The 10,994-nt window shown below is 55.8% G+C and overlaps 1 protein-coding gene across 1 annotated transcript in view; it reads left to right on the top strand.

Moving 5' to 3' along the window:
• The window catches only part of RGS12 (regulator of G-protein signaling 12), a 34,893-nt gene that overhangs the window by 9,806 nt on the left and 14,093 nt on the right, over nt 1–10,994 (top strand). The window contains exons 4-11 of the mRNA XM_012002183.1: nt 818–961; nt 1,709–1,888; nt 2,186–2,339; nt 5,460–5,536; nt 7,211–7,405; nt 7,733–7,806; nt 8,349–8,475; nt 10,487–10,583. Coding sequence (XP_011857573.1) covers nt 818–961; nt 1,709–1,888; nt 2,186–2,339; nt 5,460–5,536; nt 7,211–7,405; nt 7,733–7,806; nt 8,349–8,475; nt 10,487–10,583 — 1,048 coding nt within the window. The remainder of the gene's footprint in view (nt 1–817; nt 962–1,708; nt 1,889–2,185; nt 2,340–5,459; nt 5,537–7,210; nt 7,406–7,732; nt 7,807–8,348; nt 8,476–10,486; nt 10,584–10,994) is intronic.

Genomic DNA, 10,994 nt, shown 5'->3' with positions numbered 1-10,994 from the left:
GAGGGCGGCGCGTGTGAGAGGGCCGCGCGTGTGTGTGAGGGCGGTGTGTGTGAAGGGGTGGCGTGGCCTCATTCGAGGCTGGCTCGGTGCAGGGAGCATCTAGAGCAGTTGGAAAGTGGATGTTAAAATATTTTCACATGGGCTGAAAAAATCATTTCTTTTTCAGAATAAATTTTTAAATATACATGATATTTAATTTTGCCTAAACGTGGTTTGTATAAACGCCCTCAGCCCCAGCTTTCACTAGCAGATGGGTTGTCTTTCAGTGTGCTGGAATTCTGAGGAGGGAATGTGTATTTAGGGGAATTTGAAAGCAAATCAGAGGCAGGAGTCATCCCAGGCCATGGGTTTCACCGCTTCTCCTCCTGCGCCTCGTGGGAGGTGCGGGAGAGGCCTGGGAGGGACGCTTTGGCTTGGCCTGGCTGCTGTGTTCTCAGTCGGCCTGTGGCCTCGCTTCCAGGCTCCGGGGCTGCTTTCATCCGCTCACGATGCTCAGAGGGCGCTGCTCTCCTGCGCTCCCACCTTGCCAAGACCAGGTGTGTGTGGACACACGGCACTACTGCCTGTGTGCAGCTGCTGCTGGGCTCGCATCGCCCGGGTCTTTGGGACACTTTAAGTATCCGTTTAAACAGTCGTAGAGGAGCCCACCTGTGCTGCTGCATTCTGGCCACACTTGTATTTATTTATTCAACTAAGAGGTAATGACTGGGTCCCGTGAGAACACATCTGTAGTGCCCGGGGCAGTCAGGCCTTGGCAGGCAGCAGGAGTGTGGGGAGAGGAAGCCGTGCCAGGCTGCTCAGGTGCCTTTTCTGTCAGCTTTCCTACAGGGCCCGGGAGATTTTCAGTAAGTTTCTGTGCAGCAAAGCCACCACCCCGGTCAACATCGACAGCCAGGCCCAGCTAGCAGACGATGTCCTCCGTGCACCTCACCCGGATATGTTCAAAGAGCAGCAGCTCCAGGTAACCCCAGGCCATGGGAGCTTGTGGGGAGTCCAGGCTAGGGCTCGGGGTATAGGGTCCACCTTCTAAGAACATGTGCTATCAGGCAGGCCGGTGGATTGAGAGCATCACAGACACAGGTGGAGAAACGCAGGCAGAAAGTGGAGCTTTCAGTAGGGCCGTGAAATAAGTCCCGAACCACTGTGTGCCTGTCTGCAGTGTGCTGACTGTTCACACTGGCTCATGTGTCAGTGCATGTGCATCTGTGTGGAGTCACACCTGCATGGGTGATGGCACATCTGCGTTTGAAGTTTTGCGTTGTAGGACATTGCTGTGGTGATGTGCGTTAGGCCCCATGCCATTCGGGACATGCCTTTGCATGTCACTGCAGCGTGTGGGTCACATTCACAGAAGCATAGGGTGGCATTTTCAAAGCAGTCTGCTGTTAGATTCTAGTCACTTTTGGTTTTAATCTTATTTAATGAAAGTTACCTGGAGTCTGCTCGTACTGATGGCTTCTGTAAGTTGTCAGAATTCACTAATTTTAAGAGTGATAAAGGCTGGTTTGTTATGAGAAAGAAGACTCAGATATAGGGGCACACTGGAAATAACTCTTAAGTACTCTCGGGGCTGGCAGGGGAAAATGGACTGAAATGATGTCCTTTCAGGACGGCCAGTGGTTGCCTACAGGTCGCCAAGCAGCCATGCGCCTGAGGCCGCATGTCCAGGTCCCTCCTGTGACTGTCCTGTCTTACATCCCCTCCCCAGATCTTCAATCTCATGAAGTTTGATAGCTACACTCGCTTTCTGAAGTCCCCACTGTACCAGGAATGCATCTTGGCGGAAGTGGAGGGCCGCGCACTCCCGGACTCCCAGCAGGTCCCCAGCAGCCCGGCTTCCAAGCACAGCCTTGGTTCAGACCAGTCCAGTGTGTCCACGCCAAAAAAGGTGACCTCCCTGAGGCTGACCTCACGCCCCTGTGGGTTGTATGTCATCAGCTGAGAGCTGTTCTGTGGGAAGTGAAAAGAGGCCCTGTCGGCTTCTTCACCAGTGGTGGGTGATGCTCCATGCCGGGAAGTTCCAGCTGCTGTTTCTGGAGTCCTGTCAGGGCCACACTATGACCTATAGAAGTGATACCATCCCATAGAGTGCTTGTATTTACAGCTCAGTATTGCCTCCTTTGCACTTAATGTCAGAGTAAAATAACTTCACATGGTTTTAACCAAGGTTTCCGTTTGATGACAGTTAAGTGGAAAATCAAAATCCGGCCGATCCCTGAACGAAGAAATGGGGGATGAGGATAGTGAGAAGAAGCGGAAAGGCGCGTTTTTCTCGTGGTCACGGACCAGGAGCACCGGGAGGTCCCAGAAGAAGAGGGAGCACGGGGACCATGCAGACGGTTTGTGGGGTGGCTCTTGGGCTGTGGTGTCCAGGCCAGGCAGCCGTGTCCCTGTTCTGGCACTGCTCTGGGGGTTGGTGGTGACCTTGGGCCATGTGTGCAGTGAGAGGCCCTGTGGGTGGGTCAAGGAAGCTTCTCTGAATGAATAAGGAATGCCACTGTGTCTGGGGGACACGACCTGTCAGCCAGCCAGAGGGCAGCAGGGCTGCTCCAGAATCTTCCAGAGAAAAGGGCTCAGTCTGTTCCAGCCCATGCCTACCTCAGGACTCCCCCACGCAGTGGCGACTGAACATCTGTGTCCTCTCCTGCTTTTCACTACAAAAGTAATAGGTGCTTTTGGTAGAAAATTTGGAAAATACAATCAAGTAAAAATAGGAACACACAAATGTGCTATTGGGCGTCTCCCCCAGTGGCAGCTTGGTTCTCTGCCAGGGCTTTTTCCTAGGTAGGTGTCAGTGTCCATGTGCCTTTTCTATGTATGTGGGTTTTAGAATGTGGTAGCGTAGTTGAAGTTGTGAGCATTTTCCATGTGTGTGGTTTTAGAATGTGGTAGCGTAGTTGAAGTTGTGAGCATTTTCCAAGCTAAGATTGGTATTGGATATCGGGGGCTGCCCATTCTGGATGCTCTGTCCCTTTTTTCTCTTGTGCACGTCTGAGACTTCCTGTAACAAAAGTTAGGCAGAGAGACGGCTCCCAGGGCGCCAGGGGGTGGGGCTGCAGGGTCCTTGGTGGCTCCTGGCCGAGCTCCAAATACCAGCTGGGTGGTGTTGGCAGGCAGCAGGGCAGAGGGCCTGGAGATGCCCATGCTGAATGCTGGCAAAGATGAGGCTGTTCTGTACCAGGTGCTGAAAAGCACAAAGGGGATAGCTGGGAAGATTTTCTTCTCTAGAGGTTTTTGGGAAAGGTATTAATTTTCAGGAATGAGTGTCCTGCCTGACAGAGGACTGGCACTAAGCCCGTTGTCTCCTAGTTTAAATCAGGCAGTGAGGTGATTGCGCTCGTACCAGCCGGCATGGCCCTGTTGGAGGCAGGTGAGCAGGGTGCTCTGTGCTCTCCCGCTGCGGCTCCTGTGCGTGCCCTGCAGTGCCAAGCATTTGTGCGTGGCTGCTCCCCGCCTGCAGGGGGGAGCGTTGTTCCCGGGACACGGAAGGAGGTGCTGGTGAGGGCTTGATGTGGGCAGCCCTGAAGTCCTGGCCATGCTGTGAGGTGCTCTTCTCCAAGCAAAGGCAGCTGAGAGTTGTAGAGCTCACATTTGTAGGAGGCCACCTGGGAGATGGACACTATGGCACTGGGTGGGGCCAGGCCTCCCGCGTACCTGGGAGATGGGAGTGTTTGCTTCAGACAGTCCATCCACTCGTGCCCACCCCCACACCTGGCAGATCTGCAAAGGGCCTTTAAAACCTTGATAGAGCCGGGCATGGGAGCTCACGCCTGTGATCCCAGCACTTTGGGAGGAGGCCGAGACGGGCGGATTGCCTGAGCTCAGGAGTTAGTGACCAGCCTGGGCTACATGGTAAGGCTCTACTAAAAATACAAAAAAAAAAAAAAAAAAAAAAAAAGGGGGCCAGGCACGGTGGCTCATGCCTGTAATCCCAGCACTTTGGGAGGCTGAGGGGGGCAGATCAACTGAGGTCAGAAGTTCGAGACCAGCCTGGCCAACATGGTAAAACCCCGACTCTACTAAAAATACAAAAACTAGCCAGATGCAATGGTGCAAGCCTGTAATCCCAGCTACTCAGGAGGCTGAGGCAGGAGAATTACTTGAACCCAGGAGGTGGAGGTTGCAGTGAACTGAGATTGTGCCACTGCACTCCAGCCTGGGCAACAGAGCGAGGCTCCATCTCAAAAAAAGAAAAGAAAAATTAGCTGGGTGTGGTGGTGGGCACTTTTAGTCCCAGTTACTCAGGAGGCTGAGGCAGGAGAATCACGTGAACCTGGGAGGCGGAGGTTGCGGTGAGCCGAGAACTACACTCCAGTTTGGGTGACAGAGCAAGACTGTCTCATAAAACAAATAAATAAAACCAAACCTTGATGGCAGTGGGGCACGGTGGCTCATGCCTTTAAATCCAGGTGCTGTGGCCGGGGGAAGGTGTGAGGATCATTTGAGCCTAGGAGTTCAACACCAGCCTGGGCAACATAGCAAGACACTCATCTCTACAAATAAAAATAAGCATTAGCCAAGTGTGTAGTGGTAGCACACCTGTAGTCCTAGCTGTTGGGGGGACTGAGGTGGAAGAAAATTGCTTGGGTCCTGGAGTTGGAGGCTGCCGTGAGCTATGATGGTGCTACTGCACCCCAGCCTGGGGGACATAGCAGCGCTCTGTCTCTGAAAAACACAAAGCAAACCAAAAAATAAAACCCGAACTGCAGGCACTCCCAGAACTAACACATTCTGATCTTGGCCCAGGATGTGGCCTGGGCATCTGTTCCTGTGGAAGGTGGCTGCAGTCTGGAGGCCAGTGGGTCTGGGAGCTGCCTTCTCCTCTCCCCTCAGGTCCCAGAGCCCATGCACAGCAGCATGGTTTGGGAGCAGGTGCTGTTTGAAAAGTCCTTTCTGTGTCAGAATCTTCATGATTTGTAGATTAGCCTAAGAATATAGTTCGTTGAGGTTAGTGACAATTGACACTTCATTATGGTTCATGTCAGGACGTCAGAGAAAAAAGTGGGTCTGGAGGCCGCATCCGGCGGAGAGCGCAGGCTGTTGCCACAGCGAGGGGTTTCCAGTTAGGCCCAGAAACTACATTTGGGGATGAAAGCTCCGGATGGAATGGAGGAAAGGCCCTGGCCGGGACGTACACCTGGGTCCGTGCTGTGGAACTGCACGTACTGATGTGACTTATTGGGCACCTGCCGTGAGCCAAGCATGTTTTGGAGCTAGGATGTGGCGGTGGACAGGGCAGAGAGTGGCATCTCCGCTTCGTGGTGGGTAGAGCCGCACTGGTCCCTGACTGGCTTCCAGGGTTAGGAAGACACATGTGACTTGTCTCCCCCAAGCGAGGCGAGGCGGTGCCTTACGTGCTGTGTGTCTGTCTGCTCAGCCTAAAGGGGGAGAGGGTTGGGAGATGTGACCAAATAAATAGGGTTTTGATTGACATGAGTCACTGTGTTTCCCCTGTCAAGACCCCCTGCATGCCAATGGAGGCCTGTGTCGCCGAGAGTCCCAGGGCTCTGTGTCCTCTGCGGGGAGCCTGGACCTGGTGAGTCACTGTCTCCCCTTATCCCACAGGCCTCAGGCTCAGGGCTGTCCCCACCAGCTGACTGATGACACCTCTGCCCCACGGAAACCTGCGTTTACAAAACCCAGCGTTCACTTTGCAAAGCTGGGGGACGAGGCTCGGGTGCCGGCCCAGGCACAGTGGCTAAGTGCAGGGTGGCCCAGGGCCCCATCAGGCCCCAGCCTCATGGTCCCCCAGCCTAGGGCTCCTGAGAGGGCACGAAAAACTATTAGTTATACGAGGGAGGGAACTCAAAGTATCTTTGGATTTATTTCTTAAGTCTTTTTGTTGTAATTTAGTTTTTGTGAACTCCCACTAAGAATCAACAGAAGGCGTTGAGAGCAGGTGCTCTGTGTCTCACGGCGTGAGCATCACATCCACTGCCGCACTGCAGGGTTTGCCCCTCTGCCTGCGGGCCGCCTGTCTCCCGCACCCTCTCACGCCTGCTCACTGCTTGGCTGGTGCTCTTCCTGGCCCCAGTTACCAGCAGATGAGGGAGATGAGCGGGCGCAGGCAGGACTTGTGAGCTCATTAGATATTGTTTGATAGGAATTTTGGAAAACCTCACTGGTTGCCAGCATCCTAGTCATTTGAAATTTTCAGGCAGGAATGAATGTAGAATATAATTTCTTCTTCAGTTGTTCCAAATAACATTGAAAGCTGTAAGGATTTACCAGGTGTCAGTTAGCTCCTGCTGCCTAATACCTCCCCACCCCCAAACGCAGAGGCTGGAAACAATTACTGTTGTGCTGGGTCTCTGGGTCAGCTTGGTGGTTCTGCCCATTCTGGCCAGCCTTGCCTGTGTGTTTCTGGTTACCTGGCACATGAGCCAGCTGGCTGGTCCCAGAGGCCCTCAGTTGCATGACTGGCCCTTGCTGGCCCTTGGCTGGAGCAGGAGCACTGACAGGACCCTTCGTTTGCCTCACCCAGCAGGCCAGTTCACCCCATCCCACAGCCGTCTCAGGGACCCCAACAGTGAGCAGAGGAGGACGGCCTCTGGAGGCCCACTGAGGTCTGGGCTGGGGCTGACGCCACCTCTTCATGAGAGGAGCCACAAAGCCATATTACGAGGGGCACGGAGACAGGGAAGGGGATGGTTGGGCCATTTGTGCAGCCAGCCTACCACTGTACAAACTAGTTTCCTGAAATAATGCTCAGGGAAAAGAGACTTCAGACTACCAGAAGGCAGTGATGATGAAGTAACAGTCCAGGCGAGGTTTACAATGGAACGGTGTGCTCGGGGAGCTGTGTATAGAGAGGATAGCGTGCTGGAACCCAGAGCCCCAGGAGGAAGTGGTCCTCACAGGGCAGCTTCAGTGGGCGCCTCAGGACGGCCCTGCTTCTGGGTGGAGAAGCCCAGATGTGCCTTCTGAGCAGAGCCGGGTCAGGGCCCATGCTGTCCTGAGCACGATGGCCAGTGAGGCCCAGAGCTGAGAGAATGATGACTGCTCTCCCGTGTTAATTCACAAAACCCAACGCCTCAGGCAGTGTGGACTGAGCCTGAGGTGTGTGCACCTGGGGAGCTGCAGGTAGAACAGTGGCAGGGCACCAGCCTCCCCAGCGCGTGAGGCCTGGGCCAGCTGGGCTGCTCTGGGAGATGCCCCGCTGCCCTGTGATGCTGGTGCCCGCTTGACTGCTTGTCTCCCCACTCCCCAGTCAGAGGCCTGCAGGACTTTGGCACCCGAGAAGGACAAGGCCACCAAGCACTGCTGCATTCACCTCCCGGATGGGACATCCTGCGTGGTGGCTGTCAAGGCGGGCTTCTCCATCAAAGACATCCTGTCTGGACTTTGTGAGCGGCACGGCATCAACGGGGCGGCCGCGGACCTCTTCCTGGTGGGCGGGGACAAGGTACTGGGCCCGCCTGACCCTCACGCTGCCCTCAGGCCATGGCCTCCCTGCTCCCTGGCCCCTAGCTTTGTGAGAGTCCTCAGACTGCCCCCTCTTGCGCTCCTCATTTCAACAGTGCCTGGAGTGGAGGCCAGATTATCTGAACTATTTGCTGGGAGCACTTTGCCTGCGGGTGCTAGGTTGGTGTGGAAAGAGTGATCGCTTTCTTTGGATGGCTATTTCTGAAGCTGCTCTTTTGCTCTGCACAGCTATGCACCTGGGGCGCATTGTTCTGCCTGTCGGGGGTGCCTCTGTGCCCACGCTGATTCTGGTCTCTCTGTTCCTCAGCCTCTGGTGCTGCACCAAGACAGTAGCATCTTGGAGTCAAGGGACCTGCGCCTAGAAAAGCGCACCTTGTTTCGGTAAGAGGAAGATCGCTGTCATTCACCTGAGGCTCCCAGAGCCAACCCCGTGTGCCCACCACCTGCTGGTCTCTGCACTTAGCGGGTAGCCTGTGGATGCTCCATACTGGGCTACGATGGGGTGTCGGTGGGGGTGGTGGGGGATGGAGGCCCACATGAGGCAGCCCCCCTGCAAGCCCGGGGGTGAGAGGGGCCCTCTCCTTCCTGCCCTGTGAACAGGGACTGCCCTGGCCTGGTGAGCACAGCCCCCTAAGATGCCGAGAGGGAGGGGCAGGAGTGCTGTCCATAGGGCAGATGCCCCACAGGTAGCCAGGCTGCTCTGCAGGACGCTGCTGTCCCGGGAGGAGGAGGAGGCCACAGCCCTTGCTTGGCCTGACTTTTCCCACGTGGAGGAAGGCACTTTCTGATCAGCTGGGGCTGAACTGGTGCGGGGCACACCGAGGCCTTGAGGGCGGCCTGGGGCTGTGCTGTAGCTCTGCTCGTGAGACTGAGCTAATGAGAGCTGACATGAGTTTGCAGTGAATTTTTTCATCCCCCACCAGGCTGGATCTTGTTCCGATTAACCGGTCAGTGGGACTCAAGGCCAAGCCCACCAAGCCTGTCACGGAAGTGCTGCGGCCCGTCGTGGCCAAGTATGGCCTGGACCTCAGTGGCCTGCTGGTGAGGCTGGTGAGTGTTGCATGGGGCCCGGGCGTCATCACCACGGGAACTGTCTGTTCCCTTTGGCAGCCTCTGTGGTGTTCACTGAAGAGGGCACACCAAGAAGTGGTGTCTTCCCCCTATTTTGTTGTCCCCCTTGGAGGAAAGGAAACAGCCTCTGCCATCCCCAGTTCTCATTCTGTTCAGTGGGAGCCATCATGGTTTATTTGTACCTTGGTCATTCCAAAAAGAATTGATATTTGAGATGTGGTTTTGCTCCAGGGAGGCCAAAATGAGAAACCAACCAACCAACCCCCGGAATATCCCCCGCTGTTGGCAGATGTGATCAGATTAGAGAGTGCGGATGGCCCTGCCCCCACGGCACCTGCTGGGCCAGGCCAGGGCATTGTGCTGATGCCCCCAGGGCATGGTCACGTGGAAATGTCCTGATTCTCACCTGCACTTTGGAGATGGAAGAACTCAGCTGGCACTTCCAGACTGCACCATTATGGTGTGAATGGGATGAAGAACGAAAACACTGCCTGGGGTGGTGACAGCAGGCACTGGGCAGGCCATGTGAGACAGGGAGAGCTGGGCCCCACTGAGTGTGCTCCAGAGCGTGGGGGTTTAGGGGCACAGTGTCCACCTAGTCTTCTTTCCTTGTCAACTTTATTGGAGCAATGATTTCAAGTATTTTCAGGATTTTAATTTTCCCTGAAACTACACTCAAAATTATTCGAGGACTTTGAAGTGAACAAGAAGAACCTGTTAAATTATTTACAGACACCACCTCTGAGGGTAACCGGAAACCTCTTTCCCGCACTGCAGGCTCCAGCCAGGAGTCCCGAAATCTGCTGGTCAGAGGCAGACCTGGCCTGGCTCCCAGGTGTGCCCCTTTGGCCGACTCTGTGGAGCTGCAAAGCAATTACTTAGCCCCTGTGTGTTGCAGTTTCCCTGACTGTAAAGTGGGGTTGGTCGTGGCAGCGTGCTCGTGGCATGGTTTGGGGCGCCAGGGTGGAAGGGCTGGCTGCGGTCAGGCTGGTTCTCTGTGAGCTGCAGCCCTTGGCTGCCGAGGGCTCCAGGCCAGGCAGGGTTTGGGCTGTGTGGGCTGTGGAGGATTTGTGTGGAATGGGTTGTTTGGGATGTGGCTTTTCCTCAGATGCTTTCTGCTGACTCTCCAGTGAATTCTGTGGCCCCCCTGTGCCCACGAATGTGGTGGAGAAGGCGGGACCTGGGGCAGCTCCTCTGCTTCCCCCCGCAAGGCCCACCACGCCTGCCCAGCAGACTGGCCCCTTCAGGAGCTTAGAGCCTCTCCCGCCTGGCATTGGGCGGCTGTCGTTCCCTGACTGACAGAGTGTGAATGCCAAACACGTTCAGGTGTCTTTTCTTAACAGTGATTGTGGCAGGTGAAGAGTCAGATTCTCTGCCAGAGGAGAACTGTGGCGCAGACAAGAACTCCAGCCCCCCGGCTAGTGGCACTTCATTTCAACCTCAGATAGTGGCACTTCATTTCAGCCTCAGACCTGGTCCGAAAGTTGTCTGTCTTTGCTTCCTTGTTTACAAAGGAGAACATCTGCTCTCAGTGTTCCCCTCGTAGCAGTTTCCAGGGTCAGTGTTCCCCTCGTAGCAGCGTCCGAGGGTCAGTGAGTGGGTTGTTAGGGAGGCCACCATCGAGGTTGTGAGCAATGTGGAGACTTATACGGGCTTCACTTCCTATTTCCAAGTATTTTACGTGCATTTTATAGCATTAGATATGTGGGTGAAGGTGCTTCCAGTGTTGACACGTCACCCTGCCCCTGGGCCTTGGAGGGGCCGGTGTGGGAGGCACTGCCCACGCAGTTCCTCAGGGCACTCCTTACCCATGTCAGGAGCCCGGCTCAGCCCCAGCACGTGTGCCTCAGGCAGGCAGGCCTCACCTTAGGGCCATCTCCTGCATGATTCCATCAACCCTAGGACAGTCGCGCAGTCTGGTGGGATCACACACATCTGTTCCCTAAAGTTCCAATCTGGGTAAATTATTCAGTGCCCATCTCTGCCCTAGAGTGGAGAGAAGGAGCCCCTGGACCTTGGAGCCCCTATATCGAGTCTGGACGGACAGCGGGTTGTCTTGGAGGAGAAGGACCCTTCCAGAGGAAAGGGTGAGTAGGGCTGGCGCAGCGGTTGGGGAGAGGGTGAGTGGGTCCAGTGCAGGGGAGGGTGCTATGGAGCCGGTGCAGGGGAGGGGGCAGGCGGGGCTGGTGCAGGGAAGAGGGTGAGTGGGGCCAGCGCAGGGGAGGGGCGGATGGGGCTTGCACAGAAGTGGGGGGCGGGTCCTGCGCAGGGTAGAGGGTGAGTGGGGCCAGTGCAGGGGGGCTGTGGGGTTGGCATAGAGGAGACAGTGAGCAGGGCTGGTGCAGGGGAGGGAGCTGTGAGGTTGGCATAGGGGAGAGGGCGAGCAGGGCCAGTGCAGGGGGGGCTGTGGGGTTGGCATAGGGGAGAGGGTGAGCGGGGCCGGTGCAGGGGAGGGGGATGTGGGGTTGGCATAGGGGAGAGGGTGAGCGGGGCCGGTG

Source organism: Mandrillus leucophaeus, unplaced genomic scaffold (genome assembly GCF_000951045.1).
Source record: "Mandrillus leucophaeus isolate KB7577 unplaced genomic scaffold, Mleu.le_1.0 Scaffold68, whole genome shotgun sequence".
Classification (NCBI taxonomy): Eukaryota; Metazoa; Chordata; class Mammalia; order Primates; family Cercopithecidae; genus Mandrillus; species Mandrillus leucophaeus.
The sequence above is the reverse complement of the archived record's forward strand: the minus strand, read 5'-3'. Positions and strand labels throughout refer to the sequence as shown.